The sequence below is a fragment of the Trichechus manatus genome, unplaced genomic scaffold (assembly GCF_000243295.1).
Source record: "Trichechus manatus latirostris isolate Lorelei unplaced genomic scaffold, TriManLat1.0 scaffold00091, whole genome shotgun sequence".
NCBI lineage: Eukaryota > Metazoa > Chordata > Mammalia > Sirenia > Trichechidae > Trichechus > Trichechus manatus.
The window spans coordinates 7,567,954-7,594,488 of NW_004444027.1; the positions used below are offsets into that span (position 1 = coordinate 7,567,954).

Here is a 26,535-nt window from a genome sequence, read left to right on the forward strand (position 1 = left end):
AATTTGTTGATCTTTTCAAAGAACCAGCTTTTGGTCTTGTTAACTCTTTCAATTGTTTTTCTATTCTCTATTTCATTTAATTCTGCTCTAATTCTTAGTTCCTTTCTTCTGATTCCTGAGGGCTTCTTTTGCTGGTCTTTCTACTTCTTCCAGTTCTAGGGTTAATGTTTTGATTTTGGCCCTTTCTTCTTTTTGGATGTGTGAATTTATTGCTATAAACTGACCTCTGAGCACTGCTTTTGCTGTATCCCAAAGGTTCTGGTTGGTTGTGTTTTCATTCATGTTTGTTTCTATGAATTTCTTTATTCCATCCTTAATTTCTTCTATAACCCAGTAGTTTTTGAGCAAGGTGTTGTTCAGTTTCCATGTGCTTGATTTTTTTTATCTTATTGAGTTCTACTTTCATGGCTTTATGATCAGAAAAGATGCTTTGTAATATTTCGGTGCTTTGGATTTTGTTAAGGCTTGCTTTATGGCCTAATATGTGGTCTATTCTGGAGAACGTTCCATATGCATTGGAAAAGAAAGTATACGTGGCTGCTGTTGGGTGGAGTGTTCTGTAGATGTCCATGAGATCAAGTTGGTTGATAGTAGTATTTCGATCTTCCATGTCTTTATTGAGCTTCTCTCTGGGTGTTCTGTCCTTCACCAAAAGTGGAGTGTTGACGTCTCCTAGTATTGTTGTGGAGCTGTCTGTCTTTCCAATGCTGTTAGAGTTTGTTTTATGTATTTTGGAGCCCTGTCGTTGGGTGCATAAATATTTAGTATAGTTATGTACTCCTGGTGTACTGATTGTTTCATTATTATATAGTGACCTTTCTTATCCTTTGTAGTGGATTTTACTTTAAAGTCTATTTTTTCAGAGATTAATATTGCCACTCCTGCTCTTTTTTGAGTGTTGCTTGCTCGGTATATTTTTTTCCATCTTTTGAGCTTTAGTTTGTGTCTTTAAGTCTAAGGTTTGTCTCTTGTAGGCAGCATATAGATGGATCGTGCTTTTTTTTATCCATTCAGCTACTCTCTGTCTCTTTATTGGTGCATTTAGTTCATTTACATTCAGCATAATTATTGATAGGTATGAGTTTAGTGCTGTAATTTTGATGTCTTTTTTTTGTGTATGTTGTTCACAGTTTCTTTGTTCCCATTTAATTTTCTGTGCTCAGTCATTTTTCTTTATGTATTTTCTTTTCATCCTTTTCATTGTTGTTGATTTTATATTTAGTCTTTATATTTTCTAGTTTTTTATTTTGATGTGTAGGATTGTTAGTTTCCTTTGTGGTTACCTTAATATTTACCCCTATTGTTCTAAGTTTAAACCAGTGTTTTATTTATTTATATTGCCTTTACTTCCTCTGCATATGAAAAATCTATTTCTACATTTTTTACTCCCCCTTTTTCGTTTTAATGTTGTCATCTTTTACATATTGACATCTCTTTTTCCCTGTATTCAGTGTTTTAGCTGTGATTAATTTTGTGACTTCCCTATCTGGGTTGATATCTGGTTGCTCTGTCCTGTGTTCTAGTCTTAGGTTGTATTCTGATGTTGTTGATTTTCTAACCAGAGGACTCCCTTTAGTATTTCTTGTAATTTTTGTTTGGTTTTTGCCAGTTCTCTGAAGTTCTGTTTATCTGGAAATGCTCTAATTTCACCATCATATTTGAGCGACAGTTTTGCTGGATATATAATTCTTGGCTGGCAATTTTTTTTCCTTCAAAGCTTTATATTTGTCATCCCATTGCCTTCTTGCCTGCATGGTTTCTGCTGAGTAGTCCGAGCTTAGTCTTATCGACACTTCTTTGTAGATGGCTTTTTGTTTATCCCTAGCCACTCTTAAAATTCTCTCTTAATCTTTGGTTTTAGCAAGTTGAATTATAATATATCTTGGTGATTTTCTTTTGAGATCTACCTTATGTGGTGTTTGATGGCCATCTTGTATAGATATCTTCTGATCTTTCATGCTATCAGTGAAGTTTTCTGTCAACAAATCTTCAACAATTTTCTCTGTATTTTCTGTTATTCTCCCCGTGTTCTAGTACTCTAATCACTCATAGGTTATTTCTCTTGATAGAGTCCCACACAGTTTTTAGCGTTTCTTCATTTTTTTAAATTCCTGTATCTGATTTTTCCTCAAATAAGTTGGTGTCAAGTGCTTTATCTTCAATCTCACTAATTCTGACTTCCATTGCCTCAATTCTGCTCCTCTCACTTCCTAATGAGTTGTCTAATTCTGAAATTTTATTGTTAATCTTCTGGATTTCTGATTGTTGTCTATTGATTCTTGCAGCCTACTAAATTTGTCATTATGCTCTTGTATAATCTTCTTAAGTTCCTCTATTGCTTTGTCTGTATGTTCCTTGGCTTGTTCTGTGTTTTGCATGATCTCCTCCCTAATTTCTTGAAGAGTTCTGTATATTAATCTTTTGTATTCTGCCTCCAGTAATTCCAAGAAATTCTCTTCCTTCAGAAAATTTATTGACTCTTTATTTTGGGAGCTTGCTGAAGCCATCATGGTCTGCTTCTTTATGTGATTTGATATTGACTGTTGTCTCAGAGCCATCAATAGGTTATTATAATTTATTTACTTTATGTTGGCTTACCATGTCCTAGCTTCTTGTTTTGTTTTGATATGCCAAAATAGGCTGCTCGTGTGAGCTAGTTTTGTTATTGGCGCCTTTGAAGCTCTAATGTCCTGTCACCATGTGGTTAGATCTGCACTAAGTATGTGAGCCCAGGAGTACGTTAACTTTTCTTGTATGGATTCAGCTCAGGTGTCCAGGTAGTCATTCACTAACTATGTGGTGCAGGCTCTCACCTACACTCCTAGACAGGCATGGATGATTGGTGTAGGCACAGGTATCTGGCCACAGTAGGGGGTCATGCATTGAGTAAGGCAGGGGGCTGATGGCTGCCCCTAAGTGTCTGGAATGAAAGTGTGTCCCTGTTCCCTAGAGCGAGTAGGTATGTGGGTTTTGCAGCCAGAGTATGAGCACTCAATGTTGTTGGCTGTAAGGACTGGGGGACATCACTTATTTTGGACCCCTGTTGTGGGTGGCTAAGTGGCATGGGTGGAGCCACCAGTCCTCAGGCCTCTGATGTGGGCAGGTGAGGAAACTGCTTAATGGGCAGAGCAGTGTCAAATGTCACAAACCTGCCATTTCACAGCTGAAACAGTTAGACTTCAGGTATATACCCTGTTGTACTGTGGTAATGAAGGCCTATACTGTTGAAATGAGCCCACAAAAGTCTATGCAGGGATGAAAGGCATTCAGAGTCCGTGGACCCCTTAAGCCTGTGCCTAGGCAAAGGAGCGGTGCCAACCCTGAGTTCCTGGCTTAGGGGAGCTGGCAGCTTATTTTTTCCCTATTTGTTAATTTGTTCCCTCTCCAAGGCTAGGAGAATGGCTCAGGGCGCGTGATGATTCCTATTTCCAGCCGAGGGGACTCAGCAATTGCTGAAGCTAGCCTGGGACCCAGTGCAGAGCAGGGATGGGGGAGAAAAATGGGAGAGAGGTTTTTCCCAAATGGGTTTTTTTTTAATCCCTGCAGTAGGCCAGACAGAAGTACTTATCTTTTGCTGATCAAGTGCTGCTTCTCACTGGTTCTGGATGGCTGAGTAGACTCTCTACTGCTGGGCCTCTCCTGATGTGGAAAACGCCTCCCGAGCACCACTGCTTGCCTGCCTCACCGCACACCACAAGGTGATCCAGCCTGAATGGCTCAGGCTCTCACCAGGTCAGGTCTGGCCACTCCTCACTGCTTCCGAACCATCTCCTCCTTCCCCCACCACTCAGTCTGATTCCTCAACTTTGCCTTTGATGTTTAGGGCTCCTAGATTGTCATGTTACAGTTGATTCACTTGTTTTTTTGAGTCTTTGTTGTAAGAGAGACCACAGGAAGCATCTGACTACTCTGCCATCTTGTCCCTGCCTCCTCTCTTCTATTGAATGTTTGATCAAAACGTTTAGTATTGGTAGCTGGCAATCATCCAGTTCTTCTAGTCTCATGACAAAGGAGGCAGTTGTTCATGGAGGCAATCAGACACACATCACACATCTTGTTCCTGAGTCTCCTTCTCCTCTGTTACTCCAGGCAAATAGAGACCAATTGTTGTACCTTTTATGGCTGCTTGAAGCTTATAAGACCCCAGGCAGTACGCAACAAACTAGGAGATAGAACAGAAGCACTAAACACATTATTAGGCCAGTTAGCTGGGATGTCCCATGAAACCATGACCCTAAACCTCCAAACTAATAAATCAAATCCCGTGAGGTGTTTGGTTGTACATAAGCAGCCACAGCAGCTGCTCTTTCATTCCTTTTTTGGAAATAATCTATCACACAACTTTTGCTAATTCAACTTTTTACAGGTGTACAACTTATTGACAAAAATTGCATTAATCACCTGTGTAACCCTACCCTTAATCAATGCAATTTTTCCATCACTGTTGACAGAAACTCAGCGCTCCATAAACAATAACCTTCCCTTTCCCCTTCCCTCCTGCCCCTTAGGTTAACTAGTAAAGAATGTCTGCCTTGAGCATTGTGCTCTTTTAGGAACTATCTATATGGGATCAAATTGACAATAGCAACTCAAAAGATCAGATAGAAAACTTAGGGGGCAGTGCATTTATGTTATGTTTATGTAATGGGAGGAACAATTTAGAAAAGGAGGGTGAGAATGGTGGCACAACTGAAAAAAGTAATCAATGTCACTGAATTGTACATGTAGAAATTGTTGAATTGGTGTGTGTTCTGCTGTGTATATTCTTGATTAAAACAAAAAATAAATTATACAATAGTGTTATATATACATAATTTTGGTTAATTTTGCCCTCTGGAACAGCATTATAAAGCATCATTTGTTATATGATTCAGTGGGTGGGCAAGCAGGGCCACTTCTTGTATTTCTAACAGCTCAAAGAGTTGGTTTTTTCATCTATGCTTTAAGCTTAATTGTAAACTGCTCATTCTTCTTGAAACGAATGGCTTAATAAAGATGCTGACAGTATTGCCACTATCTCTGCAAGTAGTAGCACTTTCTTCCAAGTCCCTGAACATAATATGCTATTCCATAATCCTTACCTTTGTTTTTTCTTCTGCTTCCTGAAGAATGTCTTTCAACCCTCTTGCTCACCCACTGCTCTTTATAGGCAAGAGTCACTTTCTTTCTCTTCCTCTGTATGACTTTTCAAGACTTAGTGCCCCACTGACTCCCACTGGTCACGTGAACTTATCCACTTCCTTCTCTGAACTCTTTATTTTTCTAAACTGCACAGATTTTTCCCATAACACCTCTAATACTTGATTATGCTTATTAGAGTCCAGTCTCTTCCCCCTTACTGTACTAGGAGTTTGACCTAATTGAAAAATTAAGTCTGTCTTATTTCTAAATCCCAGTACCCAGCACAGTGTCAGGCACATAGAAAGATGAATGGATGAGTGAAAGGAAGGTGTAAAAATGATGGCGTGGCAGGTGCGTTTGATCTCCTCTCACTTCAAGAAGGCAAGAGAGAATCACCATCAGCATCAGCCGAAGGGTGATTCCTAAGAAGTGGAGGTCAGACATACCTCCCCTGTATAAACTTTTCACCAATTCTGACATCAGCCGTCCCTCCCATGGCACTGTCTGCTTCTCTGCTAGGTTTGATAATTTGTTGCAATAGCCACACAGAATTCACAGACAATACTCATGATTATGGGGTTTATTAGGGAAGTAACAGGTTACAATTCAGGATCAGAAATGACTCAGGATACAGTTTTTCTCTCAGGACAGCCTCTTTCAGCTGTGCCTGCAGGCAAGCCTCTCTCTGGCCCTCGGCCTCTTGACCCCTTGGCCCCTCAGGCCTCTTGGGCTGGCCCAGCGTCTGCCCTATTTCAGCAAGTGTTACAAAGCTCTTTAGCTCCACCGACAAGTCCTGGAGGCATCCCACTCCATCAGGAAGCCTCCTGCCTGAAAGTACTCAGCTTTCTCACTCTGTGTGCCGGGAAGCCCACTACACTGTGTCCTGCTGCTGCCATTTCTCTTCTGCTGCTTCTCCCTGTCTCTCGCTGTCTCTCTGTCCCTGTCTCCTGGGTCTAGGAGGTTCCCAGCACAGGTATCCACGTCCAAAGGACACGCTGCACTCCTAACTCTTCTTTCTTGGTGAGGTCCGCACTTTCTGCCTCTAGGATGGTTCATTTTAAGCCTAGCAGGATGGCAGAATTGACCAATCCCCTTGTTAGGGTCCCATATACCTTATTTGCATTATCCTACTCCCACAAGGGTGCCATGCACCTTATTTGTATTATTAGCAAGTTATCCAGTCTGCTTGGTGGGCCACAAGCACCTTATTTGCATAGTCCCACCCATCTTTTGGTGGGAGTTACAAGACTGTGGCTAGAAAGGCCATATAAAAGTTATCCATCACATCAAAGAAGGAAGGAATATAGGCAGAACAAAGAACTTCTTCAACTATTTAGAATCCTAATATTATTTCCTTCTAACACTCTACAGGTCTTTCTTTCCCCCTTTAGAGTACCTCAGTAAATGTACACTCAGGAGACACAAGATAATGCCAACAGACTTAATTTTTTCAAACTTCAGATCAGAGACCGAGAGAGAGGACATCTGATGGGTAGAGACAGGGGCGGGAGGATTCATTCAAAGAGTTTTTTTTCCCTTTCTTGAGTTTATTTTCCATTGTAGTGGAGAACTGGGCTGGAAATGAGCAGTTAAAAGGTAATTCTGCTAAAAAATGAAATAAACAGTTAAAAATTAAATAGTACGTTGCTACTACATAAAATGAATTTTGATCCTCTTTTTGGATTTACCCATGTGATCTCTGCTGTGTATCTCAGAGATGAATATAAATTATGCTTTTCTGGGGAAAAGGAGTTACTCCCATAGTGTAGTATCTTGTGTGACTTCATTTGTTATTTTTATTTCAAACAAATTATTATGAAATGTTACAAGATTATTGTTATAAAAATAATAATAATTAACACCTGCACAATAATTTACAGTCAACAGAGTGCTTTACAGGTTTCATCACATTTATTCTTCACAACAAACCTATACTTTGTTGTTGTTGTTGTTAGGCGCCATCAAGTCAGATCCAACTCTTAGTGACCCTATGTACAATAGAACAAAACACTGTCCGGTCCTGTGCCATCCTCACATTTTGTTGTCATGCTTGAGCCCATTGTTGCAGCCAATGTGTCAATCCATCTCATTGAGGGTCTTTCTCTTTTTAGTCGACCCTTTTCTTTACCAAGCATAATGTCCTTCTCCAGGGACTGGTCCCTCCTGATAACATGTGCAAAGTGGGCAAGACGAAATTTCGCCATCCTCATTTCTAATGAGCATACTAGCTGTACTTCCTCCAAGACAGATTTGTTCGTTCTTCTGGCAGTCCATAGTATATTCAGTGTTCTTCTCTAACACCATAATTCAAAGGCATATTCATCATCCAGCTTTCACAAGCATATGAGGTGATTGAAAACACCATGGCATGGGTCAGGCACACCTTAGTCCTTAAAGTAACATCTTTGCTTTTCAACACTTTGAAGAGGTCTTTTACAGCAGATTTGCCCAATGCAATGTGTCATTTGATTTCCTGACTGCTGCTTCCATGGGTGTTGATTGTGGATCCAAGGAAAATGAAATCCTTGACAATTTCCTCATTTATCATGATGTTGCTTATTGGTCCAGCTGTGAGAATTTTTGCTTTCTTTACGTTGAAGTATAATTAATACTGAAAGCTGTGGTCTTTGATCTCCATCAGTAAGTGCTTTAAGTCCTCTACATTTTCAGCAAGCAAGGTTGTATCATCTGCATATCACAGGTTGTTAATCAGTCTTCCTCCAAACCTAATGCCATGTTCTTCTCATATAGTCCAGCTTCTTGGATTATTTGCTCAGCATACAGATTGAATAACTATGGTGAAAGGATACAGCCCTGATGCACACATTTGTTGACTTTAAACCTCGCATTCTCCTCTAGTTCTGTTCAAACGGCTGCCTCTTGGTCCAAGTACAGGTTCCTTATGAGCACAATTAAGTGTTCCGGAATTCTTGTTCTTTTTAATGTTATTCATAATTTGTTAGGATCCACACAGTCAAATGCCTTGCATAGTTAATAAAACACAGGTAAACATCTTTGTGGTATTCTCTGCTTTCAGCCAGGATCCGTCTGTCATTAGCAATGGTGTCCCTAGTTCCACGTCCTTTTCTGAATCCAACTTCAATTTCTGGCAGTTTCTGTCGATGTACTGCTGCAGCTGCTTTTGAATGATCTTCAGCAAAATTTTACTTGTGTGTGATATTAATGATATTGTTCGATAATTTCCACATTCTATTGAATCTCCTTTTTTTTTGGAATGGGCACAAATATAGATCTCTTCCGATCGGTTGATGAGGAAGCTGTCTTCCCAATTTCTTGGCATCGATAAGTGAGTGTTCCCAGTGCTGCATCCATTTGTTGAAACATCTTAATTGATATTCTGTCAGTTCCTAAAGCCTTGTTTTTCGCCAATGCCTTCAGTGCAGCTTGGACCTCTTCTTTCAATACCAGTGGTCCTTGATCATATGCTACCTCCTGAAATGGTTGAACGTTGACCAATTCATTCTGGTATGGTGACTCTGTGTATTCCTTCCATCTTCTTTCGATGCTTCCTGCATCGTTTAATAGTTTCCCCGTAGAATCCTTCAATATTCTAACTCGAGGTTTGAATTTTTTCTTCAGTTCTTTCATCTTGAGAAATGCCAAGTGTGTTCTTCCGTTTGGTTTTCTATCTCCGGGTCTTTGTACATTTCATTATAATACTTCATTTTGTCTTCTCAACCATTTGAAATCTTCTGTTCAGCTATTTTCACCATTTCTTCCATTTTCTTTAGCTACTCTACATTCAAGAGCAAGTTTCAGAGTCTCTTCTGACATCGATTTTGGTCTTTTCTTTCCTGTCTTTTTAATGTCCTCTTGCTTTCTTCATGTATGATGTCCTTGATGTCATTCCACAACTCGTCTGGTCGTCAGTCATTAGTGTTCAATGTGTCAAATCTGTTCTTGAGATGGTCTCTAAATTCATGTGGGACATACTCAAGGTAGTACTTTGGTTCTCCTGCACTTGTTCTAATTTTCTTTAACTTCAACTTCACATTGCATAGGTGCTTCTGTGATCCAATTGATGTTCTGTTCCATAGTCAGCCCCTAGTCTTGTTCTGACTAATGATATTGAGCTTTTCCATTGTCTTCTTTCCACAGATGTAGTCAGTTTGATTCCTGTGTATTCTATCTGTTGAGGTCCACGTGTATAGTTGCCGTTTATGTTGATGAAAAAAGGTATTTGCAGTGAAGAAGTCATTGCTCTTGCAAAATTCTATCATGCGATCTCTAGAATCATTTCTATCACCAAGGCCATATTTTCCAACTACCAATGCTTCTTCTTTGTTTCCAACTTTCTCATTCCAATCACCAATAATTATCAATGTATCTTGATTGCATGTTTGATCAATTTCAGACTGCAGACATTGGTTAAAATCTTCAATTTCTTCATCTCTGGCCTTAGTGGTTGGTGTATAAAATCTGAATAATAGTTGTATTAACTGGTCTTTGTTGTAGGCTTGTGGATATTATCCTATCATTGACAGCTTTGTATTTCAGGATAGATCTTGAAATCCTTTTTGGCAATGCAGGTGATGCCATTCCTCTTCAATTTTTCATTCCCGGCATAGTAGACCATATGATTGTCTGATTCAAAATGGCCAATACCAATCCATTTCAGCTCACTAATGCCTAGGATATCAATGTTTATTTCCATTTCATTTTTGACGACTTCCAATTTTCCTAGATTCATACTTCGTTCATTCCACATTCTGATTATTAATGGATTTTTGCAGCTGTTTCTTCTCATTTTGAGTTATGCCACATCAGCAAATGAAGGTTCCAAAAGCTTAACTCCATTTGCGTCATTAAAGTCAACTCTACTTTGAGGAGGCAGCTTTTCCCTAATCATATTTTGAGAGCCTTCCTACCTGAGGAGCTCATCTTCTGGCACTATTTCAGACAGTGTTCTGCTGTTGTTCACAAGGTTTTCACTGGCCAGTTTTTTCAGAAGTAGACTACCATGTCCTTCTTCCTAGTCTGTCTTACTCTGGAAGCTCCACTGAAACCTGTCCACCAAGAGTGATCCTGCTAGTATTTGAAATATTAGTGGCAAAGTTTCCAGCATCACAGCAACATGCAAGCCACGAAAGTGTGACAAACTGACAGACACGTGGTGGACCTTTAGTTTAAGTCCTTAAAATCCCTTATAATCAGAAAGACTAGGTGACTTGCATGTACGTGGTAGAGGCAGACTTGACACAAGATCTTATAGCTCTATGTCCTGTGCTTCTCATAAGAGATTTAGTAAACAGGTTTTTCTCATATATGAATTACTTTTTTTCCCCATATAAAAATTTATACATACATTGTTACGTGACCCTAATTGCTGTCCCCATACTGTGACAGCACACTCCTCCTTTCCACCCCTGATTCCCCATGTCCATTCAACCAGCTCCTAACCCCCTCTGCCTTTCTGTCTCATCTCCGGACAGAAGCTGCCCATTTAGTCACTTGGATCTACTTGAGCTAAGAGGCATACTCCTCACGAGTATCACTTTATGTCCCACAGTCCAGCCCAGTCCCCCTCTGAAGAGTTGGCCTCGGAAATTGTTTTAGTTCTGGGCTGATAAAGAATCCAGGGGCCATGCTTTCCAGGGTTCCTCCAATCTCAGTCAGACCATTAAATCTGATTTTCTTACTGGAATTTGAGTTCTGCACCCCACCTTTCTTCTGCTCCATCAGGGACTCTCTGTTGTGTTCCCTGTCAGGGCGGTCATTGGTGGTAGCTGGACACCATCTAGTTCTTCTGGTCTCAGGGTGATGAAGACTCTGGTTTATGGGCCCTTTCTGTCTCTTGTGCTAACACTTTCCTTGTGTCTTTGGTATTCTTATTCTCCTTTACTCCAGGTGATTAGGACCAATTGATGCATCTTAGATGGATGCTTGCAAGCTTTTATGACCCCAGATGCCACTCACCAAAGCAGGATGCAGAACATTTTCTTAAGAAGCTTTGTTATGCCAGTTGACCTAGATGTCCCCTGAAAGCATGGGCCCCAGACTCCTACCCCTGCTACTCTGTCGCTCAAAGTGTCTGACTGTATTCAGGAAACTTCTTAGCTTTGGTTTAGTCCCATTGTGCTGATTCCCCCTGTAGTGTGTGCTGACCTTCCCTTCACCTAAGATAATTCTTATCTACTATCTAGTTAGTGAACAGCCCTCACCCTCCCTCCCTACCCTCGTAACAATCAAAGAATGTTTTCTTCTGTGTTTAAACCTTTTCTTGAGTTCTTATAATAGTGATCTTATACAATATTTTCCCATCTGTGACTGCCTAAATTCACTCAGCATAATGACCTCCAGATTCCTCCATGTTATGTTTCACGGCTTCATCGCTGCTCTTTATCGTTGTGTAGTATTCCATTGTGTGAATATACCATAATTTGTTTAACCGTTCATCCGTTGATGGGCACCTAGGTTGTTTCCATCTTTTTGCTTTTGTGAACAGTGCTGCAGTGAACATGGGCGTGCATATATCTTTTCATGTGATGGCTCTTATTTCTCTAGGATATATTCCAAGGAGCGGGATAGCTGGATCATATGGTACTTCTATTTCTAGCTTTCTAAGGAAGTGCCATATCATTTTCCAAAGTGGTTGTACCATTTTACATTCCCACCAACAGTGTATAAGTGTTCCAGTCTCTCCACAACCTCTCCAGCATTTATTATTTTGTGTTTTTTGGATTAATGCTAACCTTGTTGGGGTGAGATGATATCTCATTGTAGTTTTGATCTGCATTTCTCTAATGGCTAATGATTGTGAGCATTTCTTCATGTGTCTGTTAGCCACCTGAATATCTTCTTTGGCGAAGTGCCTGTTCATATCCTTTGCCCATTTTTTAATTGGGTTATTTGACTTTTTGTTGTTGAGGTTTTGCAGTATCTTGTAGATTTTAGAGATTAGATGCTGATCGGATTTGTCATAGCCAAAATTTTTTTCCCAGTCTGTAGGTAGTCTTTTTACTCTTTTGGTGAAGTCTTTTGATGAGCATAAGTGTTTGACATGTAGGAGCTCCCGTTTATCTAGTCTCTCTTCTGGTGCTTGTGCATTGTTATTTATGGTTCGTATTGTGTTTATGCCATGTATTAGGGCTCCTACCGTTGTCCCTATTTTTTCTTCCAAGATCTTGTTGAATTGGTGTATGCTTTGCATACAACAGCAACAAAATAAATAAATTTAGGAAAAAAACAGATGCATTTCATGCTTGTTTAAAGAAAATGATGTCAAAATGAAATTAAAACAAGCACTTAGCAGCATATCAGTCATAGAGAACATAAAAAATAAATGCCTGAACATGTCAGGGTTTTGCTTAGTTGGATTCTGGCATTGTTACCTATTCAACCCCAATAATTCTCTCTGTTTTCTACTTTACCAGGCATGCGCCAAGGCAACGAACATGGCACTCAGTACCGTTCAGCCATCTATCCTACCTCCTCCAAGCAAATGGAGGTGGCCTTGAGGTCCAAAGAGGACTACCAGAAGGTAGGGGCTGCTCTCACTTTTGTGCCTGGTTGGGTCATCCTGACTCACTTTAGGTTCCTGCCTTTAGAGGAATAGTCTGGTTTCTTTTCACCTGCAACTGTGTTGCATTTGTAAATTTTTTAAAAAAATTTGTGTCACCCTCTCGGAGTAGAGCCATTGTGCTCAATATACGTTGTTCAATGAGATTTTAAGGTGGACCTTTAGTATTTTTCTTTAAAATCAACTCATCCAGATGAATCTGTAGCTTGTTATACATTCGTTCTCTCTCTCCTGCCTCCCAGTAACAGTAAATTGGATTATAATAAAAATACTACTTAGAAATATATACAGCACATCATGAAACAGTTATTTTCAGTATTAACCTGTATAATATTTTTAAATCTCCTCCAGTAGAGATTTAGTGCCTCTAAAAACAACTTGAGTTTCTTTATTTTTCAGAGCTTCAAGATAAAATTTACTTATCATGATATTTTCTAATTTGGATTCACAGTTAATGATAGAGCTAGTAGCTACTGTAATGCTAATCTATTTTAGAATTATGTACAAAGCCTGGTATGCAACATCCTCTGGAATGTGGGGTTCTCTACCTGTCCCTCATGGTGGCAGAGAGACATCAGTGAAGAGAAGACTAGGCCAGGAGTGTGCCAACTGGTGAAAAACATGCAAGACGTGAAACTCATGGTCAGTTCAACTCCAAAAAGCAGAGAGAGCTGAGGAAGATGCTGACAGGTCCCCACTCATTCCTCAGCCTTCCCTCCCTCCTACCCTCCAAGGCTGTGATGGGTTTGGGTAATAATTGAACCTAGCTCCTTGTGGTAGGCAACCTCTAGAATAAGCCCCAAAGGTCCCAATCCTTGTGTAATCTTCTCCCCTTGAGTGTGGGCTGGATTTAGTGACTCACTTCTAGTGAATGACAGAAGTGTTGGGATGTCACTTCTGAGTTTAGGTTATTAACAGATTGTGACTTCCCTCTAGGGGCTCTTTCACTCTTTCTGGGATCACTTGCCCTGGGAGAAGCCATCTGCCTTGTTGTGAGGCAGCTCATGTGGCAAAGGATGGAGGAGGTATGGGCAATGATATGGAGGAGTAGTGGCAGATTTGTGGGGAAGGTAGATTCAATTTTGGAAATGTGGAGTTTGAGGTACCTATGAGATGGGTGTCCATCTGGTGGATAGGGGGAGACTTGGGCTGTTCCTGTCTCTTAGGGAGGGTTGCTGTGACGGTTAACTGGGTTAATGCTTGTAAAGTGCTCAATAAATATTAGTCTTTAATACTACTGGGAGTCATCAACATATATTTAGTAATTGAAGCCCTAGGAGCTGATAAGATAACCTAAGAAAAGTGATAAGAGATAACAGAAGAAGGCATGGGACCTGAGGAACACCAACATTTGGGAAATGATAGGGTAATGCCTACAGCAAGCAAGACACTATGCTAGACACTGTAGAGAATCAACCCCAAGGAAGTACTTAAAAAGTAGTTCTGATTGGTGTAATCTCATTATATTTAATTATAAAGGCAATGTTAGTAATTAATATTAAATTACAGTGATTAATACTACATATAAATTGCCTGATATAATGATTCATAGTCCCTTATAGTATTAACAGTAATACTAGGAGAACCTGAAAGGATATTCATTTCTCTCCAGAATGTCTCAAAATGAGATGATATTCTGGTGTACACAATTAAGATTTTAGGTTCAAATAGTCAGTGCCTTCCATATAATGACAAAGAAGCTTACTTATATTATTTTCCAGTTTTTGTCCCAATATAGTTTCTTACTCTTAGCTTTGAATGGAGCCCATGTTGATTTTAGATAGCTGATACATATATATATACACATATATACATATATGTATATATAGGAGATAAAATTTAGGTATGGAGTATTAGTTAATTGTTGTCATCATTGCCTCAATTATTTTTTTAGATTTTGAGAATGTTAGATTATAATCTAAATGTACATCTTAAATTATAGCAACAGTTGTGAGGATGGTGCAGGAACAGGCAGTGTTTTTTTCTTTTGTACGAAGGGTCGCTATGAGTTGGAAATGACTTGACAGCACCTAACAACAACAACAATCTTTTGTTTTTCTAACCAAATGCTTTTTGAGTGTTCTGCACTCCAAGCATATGGGAATTAAGTATATAGATAGACAGACAGACAGATAGATACTGTTTCTTTTGTTTGATTTTTAAAACTAGGGTCTTTTTTCATAAAGATTGGGGTCTCCTATGTCCCCAGAATCTAGGTATCCATTGCTGTTGTTTAATATAACCACATATTACTGCTTTATCACTAACTCAGGACCCAAATACTGTCATGTCTCTTTTATTTTATCACATAAATAAAACTAGCCCTAAATGCCACTGATAGATGAGTAGAAAGTCCAGTATTTCTCTCAGGGATAAATAACTAAGACCCAGAGAGTCTTGATTCTAGACCAGCACTTCCAATACTACTTTCTGCTGTGATGGAGATGGTCTATTCTGTGCTGTCCAAAAGAGTAGCCATGACTCATATGTGGCCATTGAGCACGTAACATGTGGCTAGTGTGACTGAGGAACTGAATTTTTAAATTTTATCATTTTATTTTAATTAGTTTATATTCCCATAGCCACATTTGGCTAGTGGCTACCATATTAGACAGCAAAGCAGTCTAGACTGCCCTAAGAGTGTGTATGTGTTCTGGGAGCAGGGGCAGATACCAGCCTGGCTCCCAAGTTGGGAGACTCAGGATTCTAAGCTTTCTACTCTTGCTATGGCTTATCACAAGAGTATGAGACTGCCATGAACATAGATCTTCCTGGCCATGAGAGGTGCTCCACCAAAAACTACTGTTTCCTTTCCCTTTCTGGAAATCCACAGCATGAGGGGCCACTAATGGAAAGAGCTGAGCACTGAAAGCCCTGGATCTGGGGATCCTTGGCTGAGCTCAGTCAAGCACAGAGAGCTCTTCCATTCCTGACGCAGCCATTGCCAATGGCCCCCACCCAGAAGCACTGTGTCAGAATATATCCTTCTGGCCTCCCTTTAAGCACCAGGAACTACTCTCCCCTTTCCCTGTCTGGAGATTCACACCATGAAGCATCAAGTAGTTTTCCTTTTCAGCCACCAAAGGATATGATGTCTCACTGTGTACCCTACACTAGTGAACAATAGAACTAACTGCCCCCTTTTACACGGGTAGCCACTGTGATTTTTGTCTTAGTCTAGGTCCCACAGAAAGCAGAGCCTGAGACAAAGGCTTGTGTGTGAGTACTTCTTGAGGTGTGTGGTGCCAGGGAGCAGGAATAAAGGGCAGGGGAAATGAAAAAGAAAAGGAGGAAGAACAAAGACAAGTTGGCTATTGCCACTGGTGACTGGTTACTTGATCCTGCAGAACCCTCTGAGAAGCCTTATGACGTATACTTCAGGACCAGTCATTGTAGGGGAAGAAAGGGAAGCATTTATCTGTTGGATCCCATGCCCTGTTGGTCAGAATTCACTGTGCACTTCTGGGTTGTACATGTATGGTCTCAGGCAGGATACTGTGTCTCTAGGACAGGAGGCAAGAGGCACATGGCATGAGTCTGAAGGTGAGGTGCTGTAAGGTTGCACCTACATAAAGCTAATCAGGGTCTATGTAGAACTAGTTACTACAGCAGAGGCTGGGATAAAAGACGATACTTATGACAGGTAATATAATTACCTTTCCCACGTAAAGAAGTTGATACGTGCTTTTACCTTTCACTTCAAAAGTAACGTGGTTCCTAACAGATTCCACCAATGCTTTCCAGCTGATTGAAGGAGAGCAGGAAGTTGAAGAAAGGACCCTGGAATTAACTTTCCTGTGTTTTATACCTAGAGTAGCCTTGAACCAAATACCTGAGACAACAGAGGTGTTTAAGTTAGGGAGAGTAATTTCTTAACATTCCTAGATTAGGGTCTAGAACTCCATAGTCTCATCCGAAACATTTAGGGTTTGTTTCTAAGAGTGGGAAAATTCTGCAAATGACTCATTTCATTCATTTTCTACATACAATTTTCCCCTTTAAAGGTTGACATTTTCTGACCCTGTCACTAAATTCTGGGAATTCATCTTATTTGAGTCCTGCTGGGATTCCTATGCACTAACTATAACATTGACTTAGATTACTAATATAATAGTCTTTACTGGTTTGCCCTCAGTAATCCCCTGGTAACCAGCTTCTTCAGCAACTTCTTCATATGTGAGGTTTAGAGTGACAGTATTGCTTACCACAGAGCAGCCATTTGAACATAAAATTAGCTGATTTTATCACAGGGACCAATTGTTGGGCTAATTAGATGTGCAGTACTACTTATGAGCCAGAAACCTAAAGTGATTTTCAATCTAAACTGTGGTTTTCTGCAAAGTTGGCTGGGTTGTAGATACTAGGATCACCAACAACCTTAGGAAAGAAAAAATGGCTGAATACGTTTGCTAATTTCTAATCAAATTGGAGGAGGCAGGAAACTTGAAGAGGAGGGTCAGAGTGAAATGCAAACTTCACATTGGGTACCCTGACCTGGAAAATGTTAGATTCTGCTCCCAAAACATGACAGCTGTTTAACATGTATTGGTGAGCTGAGGTCTTGGATAGAACATGGGGGGTATTTTTGTCTTTTGACAAAGGTTTAGTTATCTTTTCTTAACCTCATTTTTATATTTTTTTCCTCAAAGAGTTTCATGGTGGAATTATTTGCTTATGGTATTAATTGCAAGACGTCATCTAGTGTATTACTATTTTTGCCTTATCAAATGTAGGTAAATTTTCCTCCCAAGTGAAACTATCATGACAAAGGTTTTCTAATATCCAAAACTGAATCATGGCCTCTGGTAGTGGTGGGGGAGATGGTTCATTTGTAGTTTTTACATCATGAAAATGCAACTCTTCCTTATTTAGGAATTTAAACTTTTGATCACTTTTTGTTATGGATTGAATTGTGTCCCCCCAAAATATGTTGTAAATCCTAATCTCTATGCTTGTGTTTATAATCTCATTTAGGAATGGGTTGTCTTTGTTATATTAATGAGGCAAGATTAGTATATGGCGTGTCTTGAGTCAATCTCTCTTGAGATATAAGAGAGGTTAAAACAAGCAAAGGAGAGAAGTAGAGATGAGGGAAGAGAGATGCCAAGCCACATGAAGGTCACCCAGGAGCAGAAGCTCAGAAGAGACAAGAACCTTCCTCCAGAGTCGACAGAGAGAGAAAGACTTCCTCTAGAGCCAGCACTCTGAATTGAAACTTCTAGCCTCCTAAACTGTGAGAAAATAAATTTCTGTTTGTCAAAGCCACCCATTTGTGGTATTTCTGTATACCAGCATTAAGAGTAGGGTGCTGCTCTAACAAATACCTACAATGTGGAAGTGGTTTTGAGATTGGGTCATGAGTGGAGGTTGGAAGAGTTTTAAGGTACCTACAAGTAAAAGCATAGATTGCCCTGAAGAGACTGTTGGTAGAATTATTGACATCAAAGGCAATTCTGATGAGGGCTCAGAAGAAAGTGAGGAGAGCTATAGAGAAAGTCTCTATCATCTTAGAGAATACATATGGTGCCAGCAACAGAATGTTGCTAAAAAATGTGGACATTTAATGTGCTTATGGTGAGGCTTTAAAAGAAAATGATCAATATGTGATTGGACAATGGAGGAAGGGATGCGCTTTTTATGCAGTAGCAAAGAACTTGTCTGAATTATGTTCAAATGTTTGGTGGAAGGTAGACCTTGTAAGTGCTAAACTTGGATATCTGGCTGGTGAGATGTCTAAACAAGATCTTACAGGGGCCATGTGGTTTCACCTTACTGTTTATAGTAAAATGTGGGAGGAAAGAGATGATTTAAAAATGAACTGTGCAAAATGAAAACAAAACTTAAAAATTTGGAAAATTCTGTTATACAAACTAAGGACATGTGTCCTAGAATGTTCACCAAGGATGTGTTACACAATCTTTTGTTAAAGAGATTAAGTCTGTAACTGATGGACCTAACCAACTACCAGAGCAGAAAAGCCATCAGATTAGACTGAAGGGGACAGAGAAAGAATGAAAGGAAAAAACGCTGCCTCTTGGAATTCAATAGGCAGGAAGCAGGCCAAAGGAGATACATCTTTTGTTCTCCAAGAGAAGAAAAGGACCATCCCTGGGGGAGATCGGAGATCAGCAGAACTGTTGGAAGGGGCATGGGAAGCAGAACCTTCTTTGTTTCAAAGGTGGGGCTATGGTCTCCTGGATCTCAAAGGGTGGGGCCATAGCCTCCTAGGTGTCAAAGAGTTGGATCATCACCAATTCGGTTCGCAGAATGTAGGGCTGCTGTTAAGGTGTGCCGAGGGATGGGGCTGCTGCACAAAGCTGAGGGGACAGGGATGCCGTGCCCAAGGGGCAGAAGAACAGGGCCTGCCAGGGCCAAGGTGTTGGGGTCGCCACTCAGAGGGACTAGCAGAATGGGCCTGGCCAAAGCTGAGGCAGCAGAGTTGCTCTCTCAGTGGGCCTGAAAGGTAGACCTGAAGCCCAGGGCTGAGGGGCCTCCACCCAGAATCCAGAGGGCGTGGGCAACATCCAGAGTCTAGACAGCAGGGCCATTGCCCAGATGATCTCAGAGAATAGAGGATTATTTTCAAATGTTGAGAGCTAGTGTAAATTGTTCTGCTGGGTTTTGGATGTGCTTGGTGCCTGTCTTAGGCTGCGTTCTCTAGAGAAGCAAAACCAGTAAAGTGTATAAGTATATACAGAGAGAGATTTATTTCAAGGAAACAGCTCATGCAATCGTAGAGGCTAAAACATCCCAAGTCTGTGGATCAGGGTAGAGGCCTCTGCCGATTCACAGAGCCGCAGAAGCTGGTGAACCCAAGGTCGGCAGTTCGGAGAGGGTCTCCTGCTCACAGGCTGTGAAAGTCAACGAATTCCAAGATCAGCAGACAAGACCGCAGGTTTTCTTCTGATTCACGTAGCTGCAGGGTCCGGTGAACCCAAGATCAGCAGGTTGGGGAACAGGACTCTCGCTCGCAGGCTGTGAAGATCGACGAATTCCAAGATCAACAGGTAAGCTGCTAGCTCAAGTCCCAAGAACTGGAGGTGAGACAAGAGGCAGCTGCTGAGTCTGGAACAAGCCAAAAAACCTTGGCAAGGGGAGCAGGCAGAAAGTAACCACCAGAAGGCAGAGAGATGAAGGTGAGGGGCGGTGAGCTGCCACAGGCCCTGCCCCCACCAGTACCACTCAGCAGATTCCATCATGGGGGTGATCACATATCAAATTTCAACAGGGAAGTGATCACAAAATTATACAACTGCTAAAACACTGAGAATCATGGCCTAGCCAAGTTGACATACAATCTTAACCATCACAGTGCATGTTATCCCATCTTTCCCTCCAATTTCTCTCATTTTTTCTAATTGTGCTTTAAGAGAAAGTTTACAGTTCGTTTCTCATACAAAAATTTATACACACATTGTTATGTGACCCTATTTGCTCTCCCTATGTTGTGACAGCACACTCCTCCTTTCCAACGTGGATTTCCCGTGTCCATTCAACCAACTCCTATCCTTTTCTGCCTTCTCATCTCACCTCTGGACAGGAGCTGCCATTTAGTCTCATGTATCTACTTGAGCTAAGAAGCACATTCTTCAAGAGTATCATTTTATGTCTTACAGTCCAGTCGAATCTTCGTCTGAAGAGTTGGCTTCGGGAAAGGTTTTATTTATGGGTTAACAAAGAGTCCAGGGGCCGTGTCTTCCAGGGTCCCTCTAGTCTCAGCCAGACCATTAAGACTGGTCTTTTTATGTGAATTTGAGTTCTGCACCCCACTTTTCTCCTATTCTGTCAGGGACTCTCTGTTGTGTTCCCTGTCAGGGTGGTCATTGGTGGTAGCTGGGCACCATGTAGTTCTTCTGGTCTCAGGCTGATGGAGTCTCTGGTTTATGTGGCCCCTTTTCTCTCTTGGGCTAATATTTTCCTTGTATCTTTGGTGTTCTTTGTTCTTCTTTGCTCCAGGTAGGTTGGGACCAATTGATGCATCTTAGATGGTCACTCACTAGCTTTTTAGACCCCAGACGCCAGTCACCAAAGTGGGATGCACAAAAGTTTCTTAATAAACTCTGTTATGCCAATTGACCTAGATGTCCCCTAAAAGCATGGTCCCCATACCCCTGCTCCTGCTACTCTGTTCCTCGAAGTGTTTGGTTGTATTCAGGAAACTTTTTAGCTTTGGTTTAGTCCAGTTGCGCTGACTTCCCCTGTAGTGTGTGCTGTCCTTCCCTTCACCTAAGATAATTCTTGTCTATTATCTAGTTAGTGAATTCCACTCTCCCTCCCTCCCCACCCTCATCATCATTAAAGAATGTTTTCTTCTGTGTTTAAACCTTTTCTTGAGTTCTTATAATAGTGGTCTTATACGTGTCCTTTAGTGACTGACTAATTTCTCTCAGCATAATGCCTTCCAGATTCATCCATGTTATGAGATGTTTCACGGATTCATCATTGTTCTTTATTGTTGTATAGTATTCCATTGTGTGAAGATACCATAATTTGTTTATCCATTCATCCAATGATGGACACCTAGGTTGTTTTGATCTTTTTGCTATTGTGAACAGTGCTGCAATGAACATGGGTGTGCATATATCTATTCATGTGACGGCTCTTAATTCTCTAGGATATATTCCAAGGAGTGGGATTGTTGGATGAAATGGTGCTTCTATTTCTCGCTTTTTAAGGAAGCGCCAAATCGATTTCCAAAGTGGTTGTACCATTTTACATTTCCACCAGCAGTGTATGAGTGTTCCAGTCTTTCCACAACCTCTCCAATATTTATTGTTCTATGTTTTCCGATTAATGCTAGCCTTGTTGGGGTGACATGGTATCTCATTGTAGTTTTGATTTGCATTTTTCTAATGGCTAATGATCGTGAACATTTCCTCATGTATCCGTTAGCCACCTGCATGTCTTCTTTGGTGAAGTGCCTGTTCGTATCCTTTGCCCATGTTTTAATTGGGTTATTGTCTTTTTGTTATTGAGGTTTCGCAATATCTTGTAGATTTTAGGGATTATACACTGATCGGATTTGTCATATCCAAAAATTTTTTCCCAGTCTGTAGGTTGTCTTTTGACTCTTTTGGTAAAGTCTTTTGATGAGCATAAGTGTTTGATTTTTAGGAGCTCCAGTTATATAGTTTCTCTTCTGGTGTTTGTGCATTGTTAATAATGTTTTGTATTCTGTTTATGCCATGTATTAGGGCTCCTAGCATTGTCCCTGTTTTTTCTACCATGATCTTTATCGTTTCCGATTTTATATTTAGGTTTTTGATCCATTTTGAGTTAGTTTTTGTGCATGGTGTGAGGTATGGGTCTTGTTTCATTTTTTTGTAGATGGATATCCAGTTATGCCAGCACCATTTGTTAAAGAGACTGTCTTTTCCCCATTTAACGGACTTTGGGCCTTTGTCAAATATCAGCTACTCATAGGTGGATGAATTTATGTCTGGATTCTCGATTCTGTTCCATTGGTCTATGTATCTGTTGTTGGACCGTACCAGGCAGTTTTGACTACTGTGGCATTATAATAGTTTCTAAAATCAGGTAGTGTGAGCCCCCCACTTTGTTCTTCTCCTTGAGTAATGCTTTACTTATCCAGAGCCTCTTCTCTTTCTGAATGAAGTTGGTGATTTGTTTCTCCATCTCATTAAAAAATGTCATTGGAATTTGGATTAGGATTGCATTGTATCTGTAGATCGCTTTGGGTAAAATTGATATTTTCACTATGTTGAGTCTTCCTCTTCACGAGCATGGTATATTTTTCCACTTATGTAGGTCTCTTTTGGTTTCTTGCAGTAGTGTTTTGTAGTTTTCTTTGTATAGCTCTTTTATGTCTCTGGTTAGAGTCACTCCTAAGTATTTTATCTTCTTGGGGGCTATTGTAAATGGTATTGATTTGGTGACTTCCTTTTTGAAGTTCTCTGTGTTGATGTAGAGGAATCCAACTAATATTTGTATGCTTATCTTGTATCCTGATACTTGGCTGAAATCTATTAATTCCAGTAGTTTTCTTGTGGATTTTTTTGACTTTTCTGTGTATAAGATCATATCATCTGCAAACAGGGATACTTTTTCTTCTTCCTTACCAATTTGGATGCCTTTTATTTCTTTTTCTTGCCTTATTGCTCTGGCTAGGACGTCCAGCACAATACTGAATAACAGTGATGATAAAGGGCATCCTTGTCTGGTTCCTGTTCTCAAAGGGAATGCTTTCACACTCTCTCCATTTAGGATGATGTTGGCTGTTGGCTTTGTATAAATGCCCTTTATTTTGTTGAGGAATTTCCCTTCCATTCATATTTTGCTGAGAGTTTTTATCATGAATGTGTGTTGGACTTTGTCAAATGCCTTTTCTGCATCGATTGATAAGATCATGTAGTTCTTGTCTTTTGTTTTATTTATCTGATGGATTACATTGATTGTTTTTCTAATGTTAAACCATCCCTGAATACCTGGCATGAATCCCACTTGGTCATGGTGGATTATTTTTTTTGGTATGTTGTTGAATTCTGTTAGCTCAAATTTTGTCGAGGATTTTTGTGTCTATGTTCATGGTGAATACTGGTCTGTAATTTTCTTTTTGGGTGTATGTTTACCTGGTATTGATATCAGGGTTATGCTGCCTTTATAGAATGAGCTCAGGAGGATTGCATCCTTTTCTATGCCCTGAAATACTTTTAGTAGTAGTGCTGTTAACTCTTTGAAAGTTTGGTATAATTCCCAGTGAAACCGTCCAGGCCAGACCTTGTTTTTGTTGGGAGTTTTTTTATTTCCTTTTAAATCTCTTCTTTTGTTATAGGTTTATTTAGTTGTTCTACCTTTGTATTAGTTTAGGTAGGTAGTGTGTTTCTAGAAATTTGTCCATTTCCTCTAAGTTTTCAAATTTTTTAGAGTACAATTTTTCATAGTATTCTCTTATGATTGTTTTAATTTCAGTTGGGTCCGTTATGATATTCCCCGTCTCATTTCTTATTCAGGTTATTTGCTTCCGCTCCTGTTTTCTTTTGTCAGTTTGGCCAGTGGTTTATCGATTTTGTTGATCTTTTCAAAGAACCAGCTTTTGATCTTGTTAACTCTTTTAATTGTTTTTCTACTCTTGATTTCATTTAATTCTGCTCTAATTTTTATTATTTGCTTTCTTCTGGTGCCCAAGGGCTCCTTTTGCTGCTCTCTATTTGTTAGAGTTGTAGGTTTAATGTTTTGATTTTGACCCTTTCTTCTTTTTGAATGTGTGCATTTATTGCTGTAAACACTGCTTTTGCTGTGTTCTAAGGTTTTGATAGGATATGTTTTCATTCTCATTTGATTCTGTGAATTTCTTTATTCTGTCCTTAATTTCTTCTATAACCTAGTAGTTTTTGAGCAACGTGGTTTTCAGTTTCCAAGTGTTTGATTTTTTTCCTTCTTTTTCTGTTAATGATTTCTACTTTTATGGCTTTATAGTTGGAAAAGATGCTTTGTAATATTTCGATGCCTTGGATTCTGTTAAGGCTTGCTTTATGGCCTAATATGTGGCCTATTCTGGAGATTGTGCCATGTGTGTTGGAAAAGAAAGTATATTTGGCTGCTGTTGGGTGGAGTGTTTGGTATATGTCTATAAAATCAAGTTGCTGGATTGTGGTATTTAGATCTTCTGTGTCTTTATTGAGCTTCTTTCTGGATGTTCTGTCCTTCAACAAAGATGGTGTGTTGAAGTCTCCTACTAGTATTGTAGAGCTGTCTATCTCTCTTTTCAATGCTGTTAGAGTTTGTTTTATGTATTTTGGACCCCTGTCGTTGGATGCATAAACATTGATTATGGTTACGTCTTCTTGCTGTATTGACCCTTTAATCATTATATAGTGTCCTTCCCTATCCTTTGTGGTGCATTTTACTTTAAAGTCTATTTTGTCAGAGATTAATATTGCCACTTCTGCTCTTTTTTGTGTTGTTTGCTCAATATATTTTTTTCTATCTTTTGAGTTTTAGTTTGTTTGTGTCTTTAAATCTAAGGTGTGTCTGTTGTAGGCAGCATATAGACTGATGGTGTTTTTTTTAATCCATTCTGCCACTCTCTGTCCCTTTATTGGTGCATTTAGTCCATTTACATTCAGCATAGTTATTGATAAGTATGAGTTTAGTGCTGTCATTTTGATGTCTTTTTTTGTGTGTTGTTGACAGTTTCTTTGTTTCACTTAATTTTCTGTGCTGAGTCATCTTTCTTCATGTATTTTCTTTTCATCTTTTTCGTTGTTGTTGATTTTGTATTTGCTGAATCTTTATGTTTTTCTTCTTTTTTATTTAGATGTGAAGGATTGTTAGTTTCCTTTGTGTCATCTTAATATTTACCCAATTTTTCTAAGTTTAAGCCACTTTTATTTCTTGATGTCACCTTGACTTCTTCTCCATATGGAAGATCTATGACTACATTTTTTAGTCCCTCTTTTTTGTCTTAATGTCGTTGTCTTTTACATATTGACATCTCTGTTTCCCTATTTTCCCAGTGTTTTAGCTTTGATGTATTTTTGTGACTTCCCTATCTGGGTTAATATCTGGTTGCTCTGTCCTGTGTTCTAGTCTTGAATTGTTATCTGATGTTATTCATTTTCTAACCAGAAGACTCCCTTTAGTATTTCTTGTAATTTTGGTTTGGTTTTTGCAAAGTCCCTGAAGTTCCGTTTATCTGGAAATGCCCTCATTTCACCATCATATTTGAGTGACAGTTTTGCTGGATATATTATTCTTGGCTGGCAATTTTTTTCCTTCCAGTCTTTATATATGTCATCCCATTACCTTCTTGCCTGTATGGTTTCTGCTGAGTAGTCCGAGCTTATTCTTATTGACTCTCCGTTGTAGATGACTTTTCATTTATCCCTAGCTACTCTTAAAATTCTCTCTTTATCTTTGGTTTGGGCAAGTTTGATTATAATATGTCTTGGTGACTTTCTTTTGGGATCTACCTTATGTGGGGTTCAATTAGCATCTTGGATAGATATCTTCTCATCTTTGATGATATCAAGGAAGTTTCCTGCCAACAAATCTTCAACAATTCTCTCTGTATCTTCTGTTATTCACCTCTGTTCTGGTACTTATCTTTTGTCCACTGAGCACCGCTTTTCGCTGGTTCTGGAGGCTTGAGTAAACTGTCTGCCGCTTGGTCTCTCCCGATACGGAAAACGCATCCCGAGTGTCACTGTTTGCCTCACCGCACATGCCAGCCAATTCGGCCTGCAGGGTGCCAGTTCCTGCTGGGTTAAGTCTGGCAACTCCTCGCTGCTTCTGAACCGTCTCTCCCTCCCCGTGCTGCTCAGTTCTGATTCCTCAGCTTTGCCTTTGATGTTCAGGGCTCCTAGATTGTCATATTTAGTCGATTCACTTGTTTTTTGGGTCTTTGTAAGAGGGACCAGAGGAAGCATCTGACTACTTAACCATCTTGGGCCTGCCTCCAATTTCTCCCGTTTGTAATGGAAATGTCTGTTCTCTCGTTGCACTTTGGAACAGATAACTAGTCTAGATTTTACAGGTTCACAGATGAAGAGGAATTTTGCTCCAGGATGAAATACGCCTAAAGTCTCACCCATATTTGATTTAGATGATTCAGAAGATGAATTTTTGGACTTGAAGTTGATTTAAGACTTTTGGGATGATGTGATGGGGTAAATGTGTTTTGCATGTGGAATGGACATAAATTTGGGGGGACCAAAGGGTGGAATGTTATGGATTGAACTGCATCTCTCAAAAATATGTGTTGTAAATCCTACCCCCTATACCTGTGATTATAATCCCGTTTATGTACTGGTTTGTCTTTGTTATCTTAATGAGGCAGGATTAGTATAGGATGTATCTGGAGTCAGTCTCTTTTGAGATATAAAAAAGATTAAATGCAAGCTAGTAAACAGAAA

The 26,535-nt window shown here is 39.8% G+C and overlaps 1 protein-coding gene across 4 annotated transcripts in view; it reads left to right on the top strand.

Moving 5' to 3' along the window:
* Positions 1 to 26,535, top strand: part of MSRA (methionine sulfoxide reductase A) — a 798,651-nt gene that overhangs the window by 584,756 nt on the left and 187,360 nt on the right. For all 4 annotated transcript variants that reach the window (XM_023736743.1, XM_012557226.2, XM_023736744.1 and 1 more), the window contains one exon: positions 12,516 to 12,622. In XM_023736743.1, coding sequence (XP_023592511.1) covers positions 12,516 to 12,622 — 107 coding nt within the window. The remainder of the gene's footprint in view (positions 1 to 12,515; positions 12,623 to 26,535) is intronic.